Below are 23127 nucleotides of genomic sequence, written 5' to 3'. Positions count from 1 at the left end.
ACTTGTTGTCTGGCTCAAGGTTTCTCTCTTCCAGTGCTTTGAGAAACAGAGCTCATATGTTGGAGTGGGCAAGGTGCCAGGGTGTGCTAATGATTTGGAAACCTATGGACCTATAAGAGCTGTATATGTTAGCAGTATGCTGAATGGGGGTTACACCTGCTTGAAATGTTTAATGAAATTTGCTATGTATTTGCAAAAGTACTCTGATGTTCTACCATGAAGGATGATAAATAACACTTATATTTGCTTATGCTGGGAAAATGGTTTCTTATGTGCAAGATCAGGATTTTCTTCTGTGTAATGCATTGTGCAATAAGCTAATTGCAACAAGACTCTTTCTTATTCCTCCTTATGAAGCGACGGAGTGCTTGGAGGCAGAATACCAGACGTGATAGACAGCTGGACTGATCTGCTGTGTCTAATTCTGTGTTTCTACAATAGAAATGCCCTTTGCATTTTAAAAACTGAATGTTGATTCTGGCTGTTCAGCAAAATTATTTGAATGTGTGATTTTTAATTGTGTGTGTGTGTCCTGTTTTTAAATCTGAATTTGATTGTGTGTCACTGGATAACTGAATCAACTGGACAGCTGGTAATATAAATGACTATAGATTTCAGAAAAAAATCTCCCACTTTCTTCAGCAGCTTAGGAGAAGAAAAAGGGGAAGAGATGTGTTTTCATGTCCTTTAACATAACAAAGTAACTGGAAGAAGAGACAGATTTCTATGACTAGCTAACTTTCTGCCAATTAACAAGGGTCAGACATCTGTATTCTGATAAAATTCAGTGGCAAGTATTTACCCTTTTCCTTAAATAACTTTTGTTTCTCTTTTCATGGTTTTTGGCACACAATTAATAAAGCTTTAGGTGTTCGGCGAACCTCAATGTTACTAAATTGTAGGATAAGTCAAGAGCTTCTACAGAGAATGAAAGAAAATTACCAAGTTTGTGTAAACTACATCAATTTAATCATTTGATGCAAAGAAATTCTAATTGTTCCATAAATGAGTAGCATTATATATGAATATATAAATGAGTAGTTGTACATACGATATGACTTCAGGTGCTTCTTTCACACTGAGAGTTTGATGGCAAATCTGCTTGGGTTTGTGGTTTTGTTCTAAGGGGATGGGAGGAGTCCTGTCACTTTGAATTACTTGGCTGTATAGCATAGTGTGTACGTACTGCGGGGCTGGTGGTTGAGAGCATCAGTTTTCCTAGCTGAATAACTGCTGGGGCTAACCATTTTTGTGCTTTGGGCTTATAGCTGACTTGGCAGGGGGTGGGTGGGGGATATTAACAAAAAGGATTTTACTGTCATCTCTGAACATGGTAAGGAGAAATGTTTTTGCCCATGTTTGGCAGTTTTAGGACTGTATTTTATTTTTAGATTAGCTTCTTTGAGGGGAGTTCCAGTGCAATGTGGAGAAAATCCTCCTAAAGGTAATACCACTGATGTGCCCTTGGGGCCTGAGTTGTTCCTTACAGACTCTGAGCTAAAGACTCAGGTCCCACCAGCCTGCTGGGTTCTCCTGGCACAGGAGATGAAAGGGTGTCCTCCATCTATAGTCAGCTCATCTGAGATGGCAGCATCCATGAGGCTTCAGTTGGGCAGCCTGAAGAACTAAATTACCCAGGTTATGGTCCAGCAGAGGCTGGTACCACATGGGCTGTTCTGCTTAGGGTGCTGTTTCCCTGGTCAGCTTTACTGTCCATGGGAATTTCCCATAGCTGCCCTTAGCCTGGCTGACTGGGCTTCTCCTGGAAAGACTGGCCTGTATTTGAGACTTGCATAATTTATTCTTAGTGGCCTGAGGTGTCAGGTAAACTAGAATTAAATTATTCATATGTCTATTAAAATGTGTTTGAAACAGGAGCTTGCTTTTAAAATAAAGGTGAAACTTTCAGTAGGTACGTCTTGATGACGCTTTTTTAATGTTTTGGGGTGGGGTTTTTTTGACAATTTGCCATTTTATTGTTTGGATACAAATTACTTGTGCTTATTTGAAATTTGCATATTAGACAAGCCTGCTTATTTTTAAACAAAAAAACAACACCAGAAAAACCCCAGCCATAATGTCCTGATAAATACAGTCTCCCAAGCATTCTCAGTTGTGTGCAAAGTCAAGTGAGAGTGGTCAAAAGGAGATGATGAAAACCTTACTTGCTGTTTCTCCAGCCTGCAGCATGATGTGCTTTTTATTTTCTCTCCCCTCATCTTTGCTCCCCTGTGATTGAGTTAGCGGAATGGTAGAGGTGGGAGGGGAGGCTTTAGGTGTGTGTTTTCTGTGCCCCTCTGTTCTGGGAGTCAGCACTCAGATCACTTTCAGGACTGTTGTTCTGATCTTGCAGACTTATGTTGTCCTTTCAGGAAGAGCATGCATCACTGGGGGGTAGATTCCCTATGGGATTATAGGAAGGATTGCATTTAATTGTTATGATGTACTCTGTTCTCTTGTGCATAAGCATTTTTATTTTTTGCTTCATTAACAGTAAAAGATAATTTGTTTTAAAAGATGATTTTCTGGGATAGGCATCTGGTAAGTCACTTCACTACTTGTATAGTGTTTTGATTCTCTGTTTCAACCAGACTGAGTGTAATGTCCCACCTCTGGTATGTTCAGCCTTTAATTGTTCACTTGCTTTTACCGAGTTTATTAAATTGATATTAAAACTTATTATTACTTCCATTTGAAAGTGTGTGTAATGTTTGGAAATGCCTTGCTGTTTTTCTGGGTTTTGGTGTTTTGGTTTTTTTTAAATTGCAGTCTGTGATAACGTTTTGTTTTTAAACAATAATTCCAGAAAAGCTAATTTTATTAACTGACTTTCTGGTTCCACGAAAAAGAATCTGAACTTTTCTACTTGCTTTCATTGAGGCTAGAGTTTCATTCATTATGAACATATGAACCATTTTGGTTCTTTACCAATAAATTCAAGCACAAGTACGTACGTTTCTCACTGAAGCACTATTTTAATTTTATCTTATGATAAATATTTCAAAGCAGTTTGTTTGACCTCTAGTGTTGAGCTATAAAATTGCATCCCATTGACCCAAAAATATCTTACATTTCAGAAAAACCGGTCTCCCCCAAATCAGGTACATTGAAGAGTCCACCTAAAGGCTTTGATACATCTGCAATTAACAAAAGCTATTACAATGTGGTGAGTGATCCCTCTTCCTCTGTGTGAGCTGTTAATATACAGTAGAATGTCATTTAAATGCTCTTATCTGTACAAAATATTTGGCAGTTTGTCAGAGCCTTAGTGCCAAAACTAGATAGAGGTTTTAGTGAATTATCATGTAAACAAGATCATTATTAGTTTAATAGAATATTACACATAGAGATTCTTAAGCATGGTGCAAAATTAGAGTCTACAATAAGTGAACAATGGGAATTTATGTAATGTTATGCTCATTTTATTTGCTTTGCTAGATGTTATGTTCCCTTTTCTTCTATATCCCCCAAATATGAGATCAGTCTTCCCCAATTTCTATGAATTAATGAAAATCTGCAGTGTTAAACTGTTTAAGAATATTTTTGTCCTTTTTGTTAAACAAGAGCTTGAACATGTTGAAAGAATTTGCCTCCTTTGTCTTCAAGCTTATAAATCAAGCCGATTAACTTCGGGAACCTCTCCCTTACACTGATGGATAGATTTCACAGCAAAAGGGGTGTAGCCAGAGTCAGCCTTTAACACACCCCCAGGAATTCTTAATCTAGGACTCAGACCTCTTTAGTAGATGCATGTTAGAAACATACCAAACTGTCTTTAAACGTGTTGTAACCATTTTGAGAATCCTTTATTTACTAACGGTAGATGCATTGGGAAGTGAAAAGCATCTTACTGTTTTTGTTAACCACTGCTCCCTGCTGGTGTAAAACCAAAACACAAGGTTTCTTTCCCTTTTCTCTGAAGCAGCTGTCATTGTTTTTCATTCTATTTGTCAGTTGTTAGCAGGGATCATAAAGCGTTGTTTTATGCTTTTATCTTTTGTGGTTGTGGCATGAATAATACCAACCACCTGGAAGAACAGAACAGTTTTGCATATAATCCCCTAATTTAAAACAATGAAACAATGTCCTGCTCTTCTCACTGGCTTGCCTGGTGCCTGTCACTAGCCGTAATTTCATGGTAAAGGGAGGGCTGCAGTTCTTTGGCTATTGTGACAGCAGGTGTGGGATACAGTGGAAAGTACCTGTGCAGGTACACCTTCCTTCAAACTGCAGGAAGCAATGATTTTACTATGGTACATCCAGCAACAAAATACGAGATAATTCCTCTTTATTTTTGTTTTTCACTGTATCTCCTTATAGTCCTTTTTAAAATTTTTTTCAAAGTTGCTGTAGTGTGTAGTAGCAAATATGTCTTCTTATTGTTGTTTTGATGTTAAAACTGACGTTTTTCAGTACAAGTCAACTGAAGTGAATGCAGCAAAGAGGATTTAGCTCATATTTGATCTTACTATTTCCCTGATTTTAATATGATGAAAAATAAGAGTTGAAGCTGTTTAATTTGGGCTTAACTAAAACTCCAGTTTGACTTTGTCCAAAATGGATTAAATCTTATGGTTTTATATTTTACTTGTAAGACCATTTTGGGGGGGTCATAGTGTGTGTCAGTGAAAATAATAGAAATTAAATGTGTCAATTTGCCTAAAATCATAGTTAAGGAGGCTAAGTTATAAAAGGCTATACTATTTTGAAAACCTTTGGCTTGTGTGCCTTTTATAATTGTTCCATGGATAACCTATTATCATAATCATGGAGACTCAAACTACTATATACTTGGGGAATCAGATAGCCATAGCTGTCTTTTAAAGTAGTTTAGTTTAAAAAAAAAAAAAAAAAAAAAAAGTGAAGCTATTGACCATCATACCTACTTTTGGAATTAGGTAGTGTTTCATCTTGCTCAGGTGTACCTTTCTTGCACTAAACTGATGTAATAAGATTCCCACTGTTTTAACTGGTAATTATTTATAAACTGTTGATGACATATTGTAGGGTGGGGTGGGGGGCAGAAATGACCAGTTCATAATAATACATACAGTAAATTAGAGCGTTGGCCCTAGAGTGCTATTCCTAAACCTCTCTACATTGAACTAGGTAATTGGCTTGTTTTCACATTTTTCCACGGTGTGGCAAATACCCCCCTTTTTTTTTTTTTTTAAGCTCACCATTTTATTCTTTTTTGTTTAGAGAATGAGAAGCTATGCTGTAGTGTGCACTTTGTTTCAGAGAAGTAAGACTTTACTGCTGTGCCTAAAACATAAATTAGAGATGCTGGCATCTAGATTTTCCTGACAAATACCAAGTGCATCTGATGGCAATATAGCTATGTAAAAATAATTATTTTAAATAATTTTTAGTAATTATTTTATATGTAATGAGTTTTACATGTAGGTAAGACAAACAGCAAACCCATTCACTGAAGTGAAAACAGTTGAACCTGTGAGTTGTTTTTGTTGTGTCTTCATACGTAAGCTGCAGATTTCCCTGTGCTAGAAGTCTTATCAGTTTGTACTGATAACAAAATTGAGCCTATGCTAAGGTAAAAGCAGAACAGCTCCAAATAAACCTTTGGCAACTGACAGCTAAAAGGATGTAGCTTCAGTTAAAGAGTAAGCATTAAAATCTGCATTAAAGGCTCTCTTGGCAACTGGGCGTGTCTTGAGGCTGGTACTCTGGGGCTGCTCGCTATTTTTAAGTTGTGGCTATCTTCCACCATATGGGTGTGTGCTAAGACCCTGTATACTGCGTGATTATTTATTGCTGTTTTTCCTAGGGAAGGATTTGTGCAGGTGCAGGCAGCACCTGTGGGTACTTTGTTGGACTGAGGGCAAAATCAGAGGGCAGTTCAGAGGAAGTTCAGAAAGTGGTAGGAGAGGCTCTGCTAATCTCCCTTTCTGGGAGAAGGGCTGGGATAGGCTAAGGGAAAGGTGCTTAATCTAAAGAGGCAACTGCTTTCACTGCTTTCCTCTGTTCTTCACCCCCTTATAAACATGCTCTTTATTTTTATGGATTCACAGAGCTCCATCTGAAATTCATGATGCAAATCACATACGTTCTAGTCTCAGTGTACTTTATTAGCTGCACCTTGCACTAGGTGTTGTTGAGAAGACAGAGCACATTTGGTTTATGCTTACATTTTGCCTGGCTTAGGAATGCAGTTTAGTAGAGAATGACTAGTGCTATGTAGTCTTGTCCTCCATAAAATAGTACAAATACACAGCAGTCTGTAATGTGAACCAGACTTGTGATCAAACACCAAGCATTCTTCATGTAGAAGTAACTTAGTAACCTGTTACTGAAGAAGTGAGCGTATTATTCCAGGTTATTCCCTGAAGACAGTGCAGGCATTACTCGAGTTTTATTTTTATTTGAGATACCTTGAGAATTTAAAACTTTGTGTCAAAAATAAAATTATCTCCACTTACAGGACAATTGCCTTAAGGTTAAGTAGCTGTTCTAAAAGCAGGTAAAGAAATGGGTAACTTTCTCCATATTATGAGTATTTGGATGACCTCATCTTTCATTTAAGTGTTTGAAAGGTGATGGAAAATAAACACTCCTTTTGGGGCCATACTTTTGAATCTGGGTCAAGAGTTTGTGTTTACTGAAGGTCATAAAAAGTTTCGAAGACCCTTGAGATATGGTATACTTGTGTGATACTTTACATTGCCCCTCTCAAGGACCTGTTTTAAGGGGTTCATCTGTCAGATTCTCATGATCCAGGAAAATTAGACATTGATCACGATTTTGCTGAAGTACGTGGTATTTCAGTTGAGTGCCATACTACTCCCATAAAATGGGAATGTGCTACAGGATCATGCTCAAGCATAGCTGTGAAATCTGCCTTTTCTCCCTTTGATTTGGAAGGCAATCAGCTTCATGTAGGTCACTTAAAATCCATTTTTGGGTGGTAGTTTTTGCCTTAGGGAGATGGCTGGGGTTTTGTGTGACAGAATTGTTAACCATGCTTGAATTTTCCATGCCGTGTGATTGAGAGAGCTTGTGCTGTATGAGCTCAGTTGTCTGTGCCTGCCATTCATCAGTGTTACAGACTGCAAAAGCTGCCACTTCAATGCTGCTCTTTTGGTACCCAGTCTTATCTGTGCAAATGTTGTGGTGGAGTTGTGGAAACAAGGTCTTCAAGGTCTCATGGGGTCTTGCAGCAGCCAGAACGCGCAGAAAGCAGGAAAGGGAAGAAAGGTGATTATTAGAGCATGCGGGTGAGATGTGGGTATGAGGAACGTAAGGGTGCTCTGGTGCCAAAATACTGAGTTGTAATACTGACTACTTACTGCTTCAAAGCACAGTCGAAGCATTTAATCCTCATGGCTTCTCAGTGAGGTAGGTAAGTCAAGCTGGAAGGCTGCAAGATTTCACAGAACTGGTGTCTTAGAGCTATGTAAGCAAGGTTATATTCTTTTTGAAAGATACTCAAAGTAAAAACTTGTATGCAGAGGAAACTGTATTTGTTAAAACAAAAAAAGATTGTATTTTGGGAAGCGTTTAAAACTATGTGTATATCTAAAGTATTGTGTAACACTGAGCTACTAGAATAACAAAACACTATATGTGTATCTATGCATGGGTATTTCAAGTTTTTCAGACAGCCATTTATATCAAAGAATGGAAATACTCCTCGAGAAAGTGGATCAGTGGTGCAGCCCTTCAAGATCTCTAGAAAATTTGTTGATTTTTATCTTTGAATATCTTTTTATGCTGTTCAGTGCTTCACCAGGACACTGCATTTTTGTCATTGGCTTTTAGTCTCCTTTTCCCTACTAATGGCTGTGTAATGACTTCGGGCTGGGAGATTTTTGTAGGAAAAGCCGTACTGAAAAAGATTGGCATACCTCATAGATGCTAAGTACTTTTATAAATTTCCGTGTTAACAATTGACTTCATTTTATGTATGTGTAAGAGAATATGGGACTTAATTAGTGCTCTGATAAATGGAAATGTCTTCCCCCCCCCCCATGGTCTAACTGGTCAAAAAACTTTGCTTTTTTTTTTAAATTACTGTGCCCATATTGCACTTTATGCTGTAGATTCCTAGTTAGTAGCCTTAACTTTCCCTGCGACATTCTTCTGTCATAGTGTTTAGCAGAGAATGGAGACATTTTAATCTTCAGTTCAGGATTCAGATTTCCAACAAAAGAATGAACTCAAAAGTGGTCTTTCTCCCTCTCTCCTAATGAATAGAAGCATTCAAGGAATAAGCAGAATCAATGACACCAATGAAAGGAACAGTGAATTCTTCATTGACATACTGAACTATTTAAAGTTTTTTCATCAGGTTTGCATTTAGGAATGAATGGCTTTTTTTATTTCCTAAGAAAGAGTATTGACTACAACAGTGAATAATGCACTCAATTACAGTTGTTACTATAAATGCTGAAATGAGATATTACTGTAGGCTTGACAAATATGGCATGTAGCAAAATGAGAAGGTTTGTGGTGTGGCTTATGACCAGTGAATAGCAAAAAGTTTTCAAAGCTGAACTGTGTTCATTGAACTACATTTAATTCTGATGATTCTTTTGCTAAATCGCTAACTTTTTGGAGGCAAGAAATAACTTAGCAGCTAGAAGCACAATGGAACTTGATGTGAATATATTGGAGGATATCCTAAAGCAGGCTCCCAGAAGATGTACCAGCAAAATATTATTTTGTACATATTTGGGGGTATTCCAGTTGTTTGATTTATATTCAGCCAAAAAACAAGTGTGTGCTGTATTTTATAAATTCTTGGCTTTGTATTGGAAGCTGTTTTAATTTTCTTCATGGTAGTGTATATTTTGCACTTCCAGCGGAAGGTTAGTCAGACCCATTTAAAAAGAATGTAGTAATGCTAATCATATTGCTAAGCAAAGTTGGCAATTACCTGATATTTATAGATCTGTGGATATTTAGACCTTCTAGACAGAACAGTGCCTATGAACAAGTAAACACTTTGCTAGCAAGATTGGTTGTAATTGAGACTGAGAAAGTTATACTAATTGTTAATTTCTCTTACAGCTGTTGGGCTTAACCAGCCTGTGATGATCCTTCACTGTTCTGAAGTACATAGGAGGAATAATTACCCCCCTAGCTTTGGAAGAACACCCTGTATAGCTTTCAAATTTTACAGTAAAAGCTTTAAGTGTAGTGAAATTCCTGTTAGCTTACCATTTTTTTGGTATATGGCTAAAGGATGTCTGTGTGTGTGTGTGTTGGGTTTTTTCCTGTGAATTTCATAGATGCATAGTATTCAATACTTTGTTGCTGATATTTAAGAATACTCATTTAAGTTTTTCTAGTGCTGAGTAATTTTTAGTAGGCTTTAAAACTGGTATTGAACATTTTGAAGTATCTCTTAAAAATACTAATTAGCAACTGTCATTTATTGTAGGTGCTACAAAATATATTAGAAACAGAAAATGAATATGCTAAGGAGCTACAAACAATGCTTTCAAACTACCTGCGACCATTACAAGCCAGTGAAAAGTATGTGAGTTTGTTTTGTTGTTTGAATTAAGCTTGAGATCTCTTGGGTATTGGGGAGGGTTTACATGGTCAAAATTTCAATGTCAGTGTGCATTTTCTTGTGTGGACTGTTTGATTCTTGGAGCAGGGCTTGCTTTTATTCAGCTTACTTGCTAACTAAAACAGTCTGGTCCTTGATCTAAAAACCAGTAATCATTTTCTTTTAAGGTTGTAGGTTTTATTAAAGCAGAATTAGTCAATAACGTCAAACTTAAACATCTTTTATTTACTTTTGCTCCAGGTTAAACGCAGCAAATACTTCATACTTAATGGGAAACCTGGAAGAAATAAGTTCTTTCCAGCAAATGCTTGTACAGTCTTTAGAAGAATGCACCAAGTAAGTACTATGCATACCAAATACTGTAAAATTCTAACAAGCAAGTATTTTTTTTAGTATTTTCATGTATGTTTGATATAACTTTTGTTCACCTCACTTTAAGGATAGTTGATACAGCAGTACAGTAAAAGATGTTTGGATAATGCATGGGTTGCTTGTGCGATAGATATTGGCCCTAGGATGTAATTGCAGAGGTAGGAATTTTGACGTAGTTTGAAAACAGTTTATCAATTTCCATGATGCAATTGTATACAGATGGGGAAGTGGTAGAGGAAGTGATGTTTTTTTTGTTTTAGAGGCATGAATTTTAAGTCTTCTCTTAAAGTAAAAAAAAGAATTGAGGAGAGCTTATGTTGCAGTGCAGTGGAACAGTGGAGGAGGAGGAAGTGACTTGGATGAGGGACGCTGTATGAGAATGCTTGTGCTTAGTATTCTTCTGTCCTGAACAGTGGTGGTTGCCAAAATGTTCTGGGAGAGACGTGCAGGGTAGGCAGAAAGAGCAATCTGAATTTTAAAAAAAACAAAACCAGCCTCAGTGCCTGTACTACACCATATAGGAAGCATGAAGCACAGAAAGGAGGAGATGAAGACACTTGTCTTTCCATAAATTAGGCTGAAGTGGCTGCTGGATATGTCTTGGAGGAGAAAATACCCCTTTGGCAGCAGTGATCTTTCGATCAGCTCAATGTGTCTTGTTTTGACCTCTTCCTCTGAGCTGCTCCACGTGACGAGGAAGCTTTGTCATGACAGTATAAGCTGTGTCTCCACTAGGCAGTAACATATGTCTGGGTCTGTTGCTGACTTTGGATCCCACATCCTCCTACTACCTGGCTTCTTTCCCTCTCTTCTGCCTCTAGACAACTTAGACTGGAGAGAATGGAAAGGAGGACACTGTAGGTCAGATAGCGATTCAGCAGTGGAATGGAAACACTCTTGAAATGGCCTTTCTTCCAATGTTGTGCTTGAGAAAGGATATTCTTTCTGTCAAATTAGACTTGATCAGTTAAGTCTCTAAATTCATGAGAATGATTGTTTGTCCACATACTTAAATTTTTTCATTCTTGTCACTGCGCTTTGTTGTCTTATTCTTCTGTTAATGTGATTTTGTTTCCGTGAATCAGAAATTAGGGAAATGAAGTACCTTGCATGAACAGACTGTCATCTTTTAAAACCTTTGATTAAGGTGGTCTTAAAAACAAGAGTTCAAGAGCATATGCCTTTAAACAAATATTAATGCAAGCATTGTTTTAACTTGGTATGTAGGTAATGATATCATAATGTAGTTTCAAGCTCAGAAAGCTTATTTAGGACTCCTTCCTTGGTTTAAAGTCTACTAGACCACCTTGTCATAACATCCTTTATTTCTTCCTGCTAAGTGAAATGTTGCTATGTAATAAATTAGGAACATAATGGATGCTAGTAGGTGGGCAGAGGAAGCGATGCCCCAGGGTTATTGAAGAGTTACTGCAAATGTTTTGTGTTATTTTCATTTCATAAATATGCTGGTCATGTTAAGTTGTATTTTCAGTTTAATTTACATCATAGCGTATTAACTTGAGTGTCCAGCTTCCTCCTGTTTTGAATCTAATCCATCATAATTCCTATCATGTAGAGGCTTGCCCTGCTGCCTTGTTTTTTGTCATTTTGCCATGTTTTTTTGGCTGGTGAACCTGTTCTGTAATCTCAGAGTAGCTCCCAGGCTGAAAATAGATTTATCACTTTATTTTATTTTTGGCAGAGAGTTTACAGTTCCATCATTCAGGCACTTCACAATGCAGGATCCGGTGTGGTGTTTTTTCTAACTTGACATGTCAGAGTGACCAAATGTCAACATTCTGCCAGTTGTAGTGCTGCCAGCCTACCTTGCTTGACAAATCCCTGTTCTTGTATGTGAGAGTTGAATGTTTTTTGAATTCCACACGCCTCTCGAGTCAGTTTGTCATTTGAGTTTTCTCTTAATAAATCCTGTCATGTACTTCTGTGACAGAAGTTTTCTAGTGCTTTTCTTCTTGCCTACACCTCTTTGACTTATTTAATCCTCACATTGTAAATGTTGGATTGTGTTTTTTTCAGAACTCATAATGCTGTGGTGGGTGCTCTGTGTGTTTGGGGGAAGAAGTTGGCTTGGGCATGATTTGGTTTTAGTTGTGTGCCATCTTCTCACCCTGCCCTCAGCCTTGAAGCTCTTCTGGGGCATTGCTAAAGGTTTGTCCTCTTTGAACTTGTCTGGGTTGGCCTCTATTGCAGTATCACTGTGGTGATCCTGTGGGCTGCTCCATCTGTCACAGGCCTGGGAACACTTCTTGTCTGCCTGCCTGGATGCAGGGCACCGTTGGATAGATTGGTTTGGGCTTGCTTCTACCTTTGTGATTTCTCTTGTTTGTTTACCAAACACAAGTGGCTATGAAACAAGTCTAAATATCACTGAGAGGGAATCTTCTGTCTGATCTGCTTCAAAACCACTTCTTTTGACTGATCAGCTTCAAGTGCACTTTGTTTTGATGGATAGAAAAGAGCTGTAACTGACAAGGCAGAGAGATGCTGCCAGAGGCTTCGGCTGCAAAAGGGTGGATTTCTGACAGTAAAACAGAAAGAGCGTTCTGTGCTCCTGTCTCTTGAAGACAGAAAGTGGTCCAGTGCTCTGGGTCTCTTTCTTATCCAGTGCCAAAGATAAGTTCTGCAGTGGTTCACACAGCTAACGAGCTTCTGAATAAACAAAGTCAGTGTCCGTCAGGTGTTTGGTGAGCTGATCTAAATAATCTCTATTTTTGTAGCAGGAGATAAGACAGATGTCTCCTGATCCATAAAATAAATTCTTCCATTCACCTGGGAATAGAAGCTGTCAGTCTATGGCTGTACTTTTCAGTAGAGGGGGACATGACACACAGGCTGGCTGGTGACACCTTGCAAAAAGAAAACACACAATGCTGATTATATTTCATTATCTACTTTTCTTTTAAAATGGTCCCTTTTATTTTGTGTTAAAATTTGTCTGGATTCATTCCAGTTTTCATATCCTTTCCCAGAAAGTTGTAATGTCTCCTGACACCAAAACTAAGGCAGATTTCTTCAGAACACACAGGACATAATTAGATATTCTGTGTTGTCATTCTTGTCGGCTGCCAGTCTAGCTTTAGTCCTGTTCTGATCACTGGTTTTGATCAGAATGTTTTAGTAAGCGTGACTGAGCAACAAGGTATTCTCCTTCTTTCTTTTCTCAAATTATCATGCAGTGGGAACCCATTTTAAGTCTGGAGAAAGAGAACTGATAGCTATTGCATATAACTTCAAGAAGCAGGTAATCTGTTAGGTAGTCTAGATGTAGTCATCTGATGATGCCTCTAGTATGTGTACAGCAGCAGAGGCTTTGTTATGGTTCTCTTAATTCTGTTAATGAAATTAAAACATTTCTTTGGCTTTTTGTAACCGAACTTATGATCATTCTTATATATTAATAAATATAATATTGATGTGATTCCTTTTCCATTAAAGTATCAAATATGGGAAGAATATTGGGATGACAACTTCAAAATAAATTGTAAAATAACTATGCTCTCTATTGAACACATTAATTACTAAAAAATTTATAGGATGTGGTGATAGGTGTTAAATTGGTTTTTCAGCAGTTAAAGGACATATGGATGGTTTATTAATTTTTCCTCTAAAAAATAGTAGAACACTTGCAACTAATGCATGGATTAGAAAAGTCAAAGAGGATGAGTTGCCACCCCTTCATAAAGTCTGTTAATTATCTTAATTCAACAAAGAATGTGCAGTAGAAAGTTGCAGTGCATGTGCAACATGTAAAAGAATAAGTTCAGTCTTTCATTCTGCTAAAAGAACAGCGGACTGAGAGGACACAGATGTCTGCTTGGTGTGAACAGCTCTAAGTCGCCCCCCCCCCCCGCACTACAGTATGGAAAGGGAATTTAACCATTTTCAGTAATGTTTATTGGGGCCTCTTACTATTTAATACTGAATTATATGCCTTGTGTATGTCTTCAGAGTTTGAGACTTCTGCTGCATCTATTACTTGAGGAATGTATTATTAGCTCATGCTTAGATTTATTAAAGGGGACCAGCTGCTAGGCAGGAAATGCTGCTTGGAAAGCTCTAAGAATGGCATTCCCTCAGTATGCTGGGGAATGCCCCTGGTTTTCCCCTGAATACCTGCAAGAGCAGCCACTCTGATTTCAGAATTTAAACTTTTCTTGAAAGATAAATAAAGATGCCAATGATAAAACATGGGCCCTAGCCTTTAATGTAAGGAGCACTGATAATGTGATCAGAGTGTATTTGGCATGATGTGCTAGCTGGGGATTCAGCTGTCATTTTCAGAGTGTCTGTAATGAATGTTGTTTTCAAATAAGGAAGTGTTTTTCCTCCATCTTGTGTTTTGAACACCTATACAGTCAATTTTTACTTCATCTTGGGTTTGTCTTCCCACGCCATACAGAGGGACTGAACAGCTTAATAGAAGACAGACTTACTGTTTTGAAATTTGGGGGAGTATTTCTTGGAATCATCTTGGGATGAACTTTCAATCTTAACTACTTTGAGCAAACCCAAGGAGGAGTGGGTCAAGAGGACTGTGTTTGAGCAGGATGGGAACATCCTCTGCTTGGGGGTGTGACTGTCCTGGAAAGCTGAACAGTTCTTGTCTACTAGAGTTCACTGGAGCATCTCTCTCTTTTTCAGAGGGAATATGCTAAATATTGATATTTATAGAGACTTTATGCATATGTTCAGGACAATTAAAGAAAATCTTGACTTTTAAAAAAATTTTTTTTTAAAATAAACCCAATATTCTTCCAGAGAGAATTGTTGGAACTAATGTTAGCATGAAACCCTTTGACACTGCTAATGGTATGTGTTGAGTATTTACTGAGAACTTGTCTAGTTTTAGAGCAGTGCAGAATACTGGTTTTAAGAGTAGTTAAAACCAGGTGAAATAGATGATAATAAAATACACTGTTTGTCTTACCTTGCAAACAGGCTGAAGCAGAGACTCAGCATATTTATGTTAGAAGATGCAATCTTTATGCAAGGAGAAATTGAAACACTTAATGTTCTAGCACATGTTGCACAGTGGGTTTTGACAAGGTGTCAGGGACAAGCTTGTAGTCTAGGGCTGCTAAAAACTCAGTGTCTCATCTTCCAGTGAACTGCAGTTGGCTATTGGCCATATAATCTGCTGCTGAAGAGGCTTAATTCTTCAAGTGGGAGTTGCTCTGTATGTAGAAAATAAGTGTTTCGTCCCCTCTGACACCTTTATGTTATCGTTCACTTGTTTGTCCAGTTTATTCTTTCTCACAGAGGAAGCAATCTAGTATGGATGTGTTTGAGAGGGAATGGTGGTATGGTAGCAGGGAGGAAGTACGGCTGGTTAGAGTATATGCTTCTTCCCATCAGTTTGTTTAACTTGAAAATTATTTTAGATTTTAAAGTATGTGAGAGTGCTTTTATTTGTATCTGAAGTATTCAGCTTAAGGAGATGCTAAGAATAAGACTGGAAGAGTTGCATTTTTCTTTTTCCTTTTTTCTCCTTTTCTTCCTTTCTACAGATGCAAAATCAGAAGTCAGTCTTTTACTTTCTGCTGATTGTACCAGTTCTAAGCTGGTGCCACACAGCCAATTTCAGATATTTATACTCCAGATAATTTCTTAGTGCAATTTGAGATGACTGTTTCTGCTAAAACTTTTTCAAAAATATACTGTGTACATTCATATTATCTTTCTTCCTATCCTCCCTTATTTTTGTGAATAAATGTGTGTGTATATTCCTTTGATGAACCGGATCAAAAACTATTAGGTTCACCAAGACAGTGTGAAAGTAAGCTTTTCTTCTAAGTACTGTCTCTTGCCAAGTCACTTTTTGCCAAAGTCACTGAAGCTGCTGTTACTTAAGCACCATTTTATGATAGACAAAATAAGCTCTTCTGAACAGAATTGCGACATTTTCCTTCACTGCTTAGCAAACGTGGCGCATTCAAGCGTGAAAGTTGAAGAAAGTGTGAGTTATAGAAAGTATTTCTGTACTGATGGTGGTAAAGCAGCACTCTTGCCTTGCTTACAAACCAACATAAAAAGTGCTGTATGGTCCTTAAAAAGCAAGATGAGTGACAACTGTGTTAAAACAGCCTGCTACTGCACTGTAACTGGCTTCTATTAGTGCTATTGGAACTTAATATGGTATTTAGATTTTTTTAAATGAATATTTTAAGCCTGTCATCTCTGGTGTAAGGTAGAGAGAGAGAATCCTGTTCCTACTCTATCCAGTTTTTACCTAAGTGCTGAAATACTGCTTTTAAAATTTGTCATGGAATATATAAGTGGATAGTAAACTGTTCTGATAGGTATGTCGACTAAAAATCAAACTCCTAAAGAAGGTACTAATTACCACTAATGCTTGAAAAAATTTTGCCGAATGAACATCTTAGAGGTATGTGCCGTATTCTGCCTGTACTGTGGTGGCATAATCAGGCCTGACAGTTACAGGGTTGAAGCTGTAAAGAAGGAAGAGAAAGCTGTTCATTGCTGGTCGGTGACAGTAGAAATCTCTCTTTTGATTTTATAGAATCAACTAAAACACACAACAACAGAACAGAAACAAATAACTCACCCAGTATACACTATTTTTCCAGGCTTTAATTTATTTCTGTGTCAGTATTACAGCAATTTCATCTTTATTACTCTGTTTTTAGGTTGCCTGAAGCTCAGCAGAGGGTTGGAGGGTGTTTTCTAAATTTGATGCCGCAAATGAAAAGCTTATACCTTGCATACTGTGCCAACCATCCATCAGCAGTAAATGTTCTCACAGAACACAGGTATGTTTACTTTATAGTCTTTTAAGATTGGCACAAAAAAAAGTTAATAAAGTGCACTTGTGTTGTAAAACTGTGATATCTGTTTGACATGTGTTTGGTATGGTGGAGCTTGCTTAAGGGGAAAAAAAAAAGTAGCATGGGTTGTTTTTTTTTTTTTAAAGACAGAAAAGCCCACAACACAAAGCTGTTCTATATGATCACAGAACTGTCTAGGTTGGAAAAGACCTTGAAGATCATCTAGTCCAATCATCAACCCAGGACCAGCTTGTTATTTTCATCAGTATTATCAACTATTTGAGAGCATTTTTTTATTTAACGAAATTATGCTGAACCTGAGTATGTAAAACAGTGTACCGATTATCATTTTTGTTTTAAAAAATGTTGAGATCAAAAAAGTTTGTGGAATTATGGCATAATTGACATGACTACTAGTAGATCGTGAATTGTAACTTAGCCTTGTAAAAGACTGTAGATTTATATGTACTTAACTTTATAATGGTATACCCTTAGATTTACTTTTGAATGATATAGAAGGGGTATGAGCTTTTCAAGTTTACAAAATCAGTATCTTTTATATGGATGGAGATGTAGATTAGGATGTAGAGTTAACATGATGGAGGTTGCTCAGCTTTGGGAATGACCTTGAATTTGCATAGATGATACCTTGTATGACCTTGACGGAAGAGAATTGGGTGCAGAATTTGATTAAAGAAGTCTGCCTTCACAAACTTTCCTGTGTATTCTGATGATCGTGTGCTGCAGCAGCTGTTAGTTTGGGGCTATTTGTTTGCTTGTGGTGCAGGACAGAATGATGACCTTCTCTTGAAGGTTAGACATAGGACAAATTCTAGCAGGGTATCTGTTCTTTTTGTCTTTTTTCCTCCCTTTTTTTGTCTTGTGATGAATGAAAGTAGAGATACTTTCAATATTCTTGACTCTTCCTAAACAAAGAGGAGCATAATTGCTTTGCTTTTTATAGCATTAGCTTCTTCCAAGAAGTTTTGTTTTAACAGCAACACTATGGCACATTTCAGAGCTTTACTCATAATAGTATAAATGAAAAACCTTCTAGCTACCAAATACTATGAATTATCACTTACATTAGTAAGACATGTAACTATGTTCCCAACCCCACTTTGAGAAATCAGACTGCAAATTCATATTGCAATGTAGGCAGAGGGAAGGTGTGTTTTTTCTCAGAAGCAATGATGGATTAAAATGAAACAAGACAAAAATACCTTTAAAACTCCCGGATGAAAAGGTAAAGGTGAAAAAGGTGATCCAAGCCTGTGAGGTTTTTAGTACTCTTAGGCTTAGATTTGTTTGTTTGTTTGTGCCTTTATGCTCTTTCCATACAGAGGTCTGGGGTTTAATCTGTAGATGGAATATGACAAGTGTTAGCAAAGTGATCATCTACATTTCCTAAGATTTGGGGATATTTGTAAAGGATTATCCTACCTTTGAGAACTCTTGGAAAGCACAGGGAATACATGTCTGAGAAACCGTGATAGAAAAGTAAGGGAGGAAAGCTCTTTTGCAAATGGAGAGAAGCGTTTCTTCTCCTTTCTGTTGCTTTGTGCATAGGTTGTCTTAAGAAAAATTCAGCTTCTGGTCTGTAAAGTCAGCTTGATACCAAATCCTGGTGGAGTCAATATAAGTATCGTAGAGCAGTTAAGTAATTTGGATGTGGAAGTAGGTTCAGAGCACTTGTATTGTTCATAAGAGATAGCTCAAGGAGAGGAAAGCTGTGATAAATGACTTTCTGTTTAATGCTATTGTGTTGCCAGGCATGAGTCAACATAAGTGAATCCTGTTTTTTTTTTAATTACCCCTATTTTATTATTCTGAGCCCTTCAGTTTTGTTGAACACCATTGCTGTAGGTAGCAAGTGGCTTGACTAAAAATTCTGTTTGAGATAGCTGCCATGAAGAAATCAGGAGGTGGCTTTAAGCAGTTCTGAATCTTTTCCTCTCAGAAGGCCAGAAAGCTTTTAATTACATTGCTTTAAAAGTAGGGGGAAAGAGACTTTTCTGCCTAGAATGGCAACTGATTGAAGACATGAAGAAAAGGAAAATACTCAGAACTATCTCCTTGTCTGTTTAGTTGAGATGTTTTTAATGTGTAAAAGCATCCCTAGCAAACCTTAATGAAAAAATTACTGTGAGTTTTGACGATAGTCATGATTGTAATGTAATAATAATGAAGCGACTATGCTGCAGTGAATACTAGATTAGTATTGGACTGGAATTTTTCAGAGATGTCAAAAGACCGAGGTTTAAGACCGTTATGATTTGTTGGCAGTTTTTGCAGTACGTTTTTAGCAGAGGGCCCAAAAGCATTTTGTGTGTTAATACTAGCAAAAATATGGCAGAGAAGTAGATGTTTCCTGAATTCTTGGATTTGAATGTCATGTTTGTAACAGCTGTGCTATTCAGTAGTGTTTTAGAGAGAGGAAAAAGGAACAGTCTGGAGTGGTTTGATTTGGAACATAAATTCTTAACTGTCTAGAGCGGATTATTTCTTGCTGTGAACTCTGTGCACTTCATAAATGGAATACATGTGCATAACTGTGCTTCTGAAAGCTTTTCTACAAAAAAACCCTAGTAGATAATTTTGTCAGATTCTCATATAGCAAAATCAGTATTCTCTGTTGTTGATTAAGTTCAGTTGCTTTTGGTGGGAACCATACCAACAAAAATGAAACAAAAAAATCTAGCAAATTGCTCTAGGGGAAACTTAAGAAACCTTTAATTTGATTTTTCTTGATTTTATAAAATAGTTTTATTGTTGTGTTTTTACTGTCACTGACTAAAAACAACTTAAATGAAATTGGCTATCATTTTGAAGCATTAACTATACTGTTTCCTTAACCAGTTGGATCACTGTAACACCAAAATTGTAAGCAGTCATCTGGTTTGATGGACTATTACACTTCAGAAAATGACATATAAAACCCTCATATGTATCGGGCATGCTCTTTGAGCAGTGTTTGTAATAGCAGTTAAAATGTCGTTGACACCTGATACAGACTCTGGATGTATATGCATATGTATAGATAACACCTGATGGTATTAACTTTCTCAGAATTATTTTGGACTTCTAGTGAAAAGTTTCTTTTTTGAATAGCATTTTTGTGAAGTTGATTCTAAATAGCAGTACTTGGGATGGGGCTGGAGGTTTAAAAGAGGCATTCAGTTGTAATGTGACTGTTTCTTTCTTTTAAATGCCATTCAGTATGAATGCCAGCCTGTGTTTCCTCTTTCTTTTGTCATTTGCTTCTTGATCATATGTAACAGCAACATTGGAGGCTTTTGTTCAATTAGGACAAAATAAGGGGGTGTGTGCATATATATGTTCATATATTTGAGTGTTTATATAAATACACAGTTGGGGGTGAAGGGGGTTAATTGTATTACTTAAATTTTTTTTTTTTTCATGTTCAAATCTTCAAAGTTGCAAACACCTTTAATTTCCTTAATTATTAATAGCCAAACTATTGAAATGCGTATCATTAGAGACATGAGTGTATGTTAATTTGCAAAGATGGGAATAAAACCTAATATAGCCCATATTGGAGTTCAGGTTTCAGAGGAGCACGTTTCTGAGGTTGTATTTGCCTCTGATAATCACAACAGAAACAAAATCTTTCTATTAAATTTGACAACAGATTCTCTTTTTGGCTCTAGATGTGGCACTGTACGTTTTATCCAGATAATAGAGTTGGTACTCAGAATTTTTCCAATTTTATATTCTTGAAATCTGGTAAAAACTTTTTGTCTGAGGAGTTGTTTCAGAGCCAGTGCATATTTTTTCCAGAATTCTTTGTTCATAATGAATCAAGAAGTTTTAAAAATTAAGTCATTTTTTCCTTAAGTGTGTCATCATGTTTTGTAATTGTCTTAAGCCACTGGCTAGAGCTGAAGGGGTGGAGTTCTCCAGGTACAGCTGGGTGGTGGTTCTTACAGAGATCAGTGTTTTGCATGTTTCCACCACTACCTCTTAGCTTGTTCTCCTTGTTCCCTTCTCATTGTGTCTATAATGCCACTGTACGTGATCCCTATTTTATTTACTTTATTCCATAACAGCCATACCTCTTTGACTGTATTGGTTTCAGTTTCTAATATCCCTTAATTTTTCTTGAGAAATCCCAGTTTAAATCCAAGGGTAGGTGGTCCAATACCATAATGTGGTGTGGTTTTGGTGAGAATTTTGCTAGCTGGTGAGAGCAGGAGTGCCTTGAGCACATAGTGCTTAGTCAAAGTAGCAATGGTTGCTGTGTGTGCTTCTGATCATAGACATATGCTTGCTTTCCAAGAGAGGAAACAGGATGAGCAACCTAAGGCATGGAAGAATGAGTTACCCTCAAATAAATTAAAAAATCCAGTTGGATAATTGCAGTGGAGTATAGAGTCCCAGGAACATGAGATGTTATACCTGGGGAAGATCACAAGACACAAAGTTCAGTGCAAAGGAAAACTCCAGCAAACAAAAAGAGGAGGCAAAAGCTAGGACTGGGTCTTTGTGGACTGTATCCCAAATGAGTAGAGGAATAGAACTCACTGAAGGGTGGATATTATAATGATAAAGTCTAACAGGCCCCACTAATTAGTGGACGTAAAACTCTTCTGAAGAAATATGGAGAGTACAGTTCTAATGTCATCAACATTAATTATGTAATTACGGGGGGTGGTTAAGCTTTGTTTAAACATGTTTATTTTAAAACAAAATGGAAGAAAAATGTTTCCAAAAGAAAATTTAATTTGATGAAAAGGCAGCCAAAAATTAGTAATACATGTCTACTTTTTTTTTTTAATATTGCAAAGTGGCAAGTGTTCAGCCAGTTCTTGCTGTAAGAAAGCTACTCACGAAATCTTTGCTTGTTCAAACGTTAATTTTGCTAGATTATTCTGTTCTCTTAGCATATTCTACACTTGCATCACACACCTACCAGTCTGGATAAAATTTGTGGAACTGGAACATCACAATTACTTCGAGTAACTGGAGCATGGAATACAGATCAGCTTGAGTCAGAAAACTCTTTGTGCCTCCCCCACTTTGGTGCATCCCTGAGCCTGCAAGTGTGCGGGCTGATGTCATACACCAAGCAACAGTCCCCGGGAGAGGAGCTTGACTGGGAAGTTTAGCACTAGGAAATTAAAAGCTGCAGTTGAGGGGTTGCTGAGCCAAGCTGTGCCACAACGCTCTCAAAATGCGGTGCCTGTGTGCAGTCCTCAGACCCCTCAGCAGTGATAGCTCGTGCTCCATCTATTACAAACAGAGACCTACTTCAGAAGTGTAAGTTGTGATTTTAAACATATACATTTTAGTTCCTGGATGTGCTTTCCTCGAGTTTAAATGGTGCTCCCCCCCCCCTTCTGTTATTGTAGACACATCTGAACTTGTCTTCTTCACTCTCGCCAGTCTGATTTGCAGCTTTTGAGGCAGCTGTACTAAGAAAGATTGGAATATATTAATAGGGCTTAAAGCGACTTTTCATGGTGACCTTTAAAATATCTCAAGTTGGGAACTATCTAGTCTGGAGTGGGAAGAACTCTTCAGCTCGAGATTTCAGGATGCATGAAGCATGGCACTTCTGTGTGTTTCTTTGCATTTTATTCGGTAAAATGATGCAAATAGTGAATTTGACTCTCAGCTGCTCCTTTCTGAAAAGCTACTTATTTAGGCAGTTGTGACTAAGTTGATGATTTCACCATTCAGAAGTTTTTCCTGTTCAGCTAAATGGTACCTTTTTTAAAAACATTCTACTTAGCTGTGGGTCGGAGTTTTATTTAGTGTATACTGACTAGGAGAATGTGGTACTTGCAGGCATCAATTGAAATAGTGACATAAAAGAGCCATTGTCTTTGGCAAAGCAGCTGCAATCTTAAGCTAATGACACTGACTTTTAAGCTGCTATTAATTAAAACCTAGTTGTGAACTGTTGTTATATTTAAACAGTATTTTAACCCACCCATATTTTATTGAAAGTAAACCTTTCCGTTATGGTCTGTATTGTATTTGTCCTTTGTGAATAAATGAAGGATGCTCACTTTAGGGTTTGAGCTAAGGTCATGTCCATTTTGCCAGATATTTTAGGTCCATGAAGCTGCAGATGTAGCAGGTTGATTTAGTGTGAGTAGACTACTAACAGGGTCTGCACAATGGAACTGCTCACATAAAATTTTGGGTATTATTGTATTAAGAGTGCGTGTGTGTTCATACTAGAGTTTGAACAAACTGACATGTCAAAACTTATGAGAGGGAAGCACAGAAGTGTATGAAAGAAAACACTGTACTCTTGGGAGTGTTGGGAGGAAAACGACGTCATTCAGTTTTAATTACACCTATTAACACTGCTCCATGTAAAAGGCTTCCTGATGATGCCATTGCTCAGCGTGTTTTTCAGGACTTTGTGTACATTTCAAC

The 23127-nt window shown here is 37.4% G+C and overlaps 1 protein-coding gene across 9 annotated transcripts in view; it reads left to right on the top strand.

Annotated features, from left to right (window-relative positions):
- Window positions 1-23127, top strand: part of ARHGEF7 (Rho guanine nucleotide exchange factor 7) — a 127321-nt gene that overhangs the window by 66754 nt on the left and 37440 nt on the right. For 8 of the 9 annotated variants that reach the window (XM_074910193.1, XM_074910176.1, XM_074910184.1 and 5 more), the window contains 4 exons: window positions 3078-3166; window positions 9404-9498; window positions 9779-9874; window positions 16579-16701. In XM_074910193.1, coding sequence (XP_074766294.1) covers window positions 3078-3166; window positions 9404-9498; window positions 9779-9874; window positions 16579-16701 — 403 coding nt within the window. Of the gene's footprint in view, window positions 1-3077; window positions 3167-7164; window positions 7216-9403; window positions 9499-9778; window positions 9875-16578; window positions 16702-23127 lie in introns of those variants that run through there. The other variant, XM_074910241.1, reaches the window with a different exon arrangement.

Source organism: Athene noctua, chromosome 1, assembly GCF_965140245.1.
Source record: "Athene noctua chromosome 1, bAthNoc1.hap1.1, whole genome shotgun sequence".
Lineage (NCBI taxonomy): Eukaryota > Metazoa > Chordata > Aves > Strigiformes > Strigidae > Athene > Athene noctua.
This window is presented reverse-complemented; position numbering and strand designations above follow the sequence as displayed.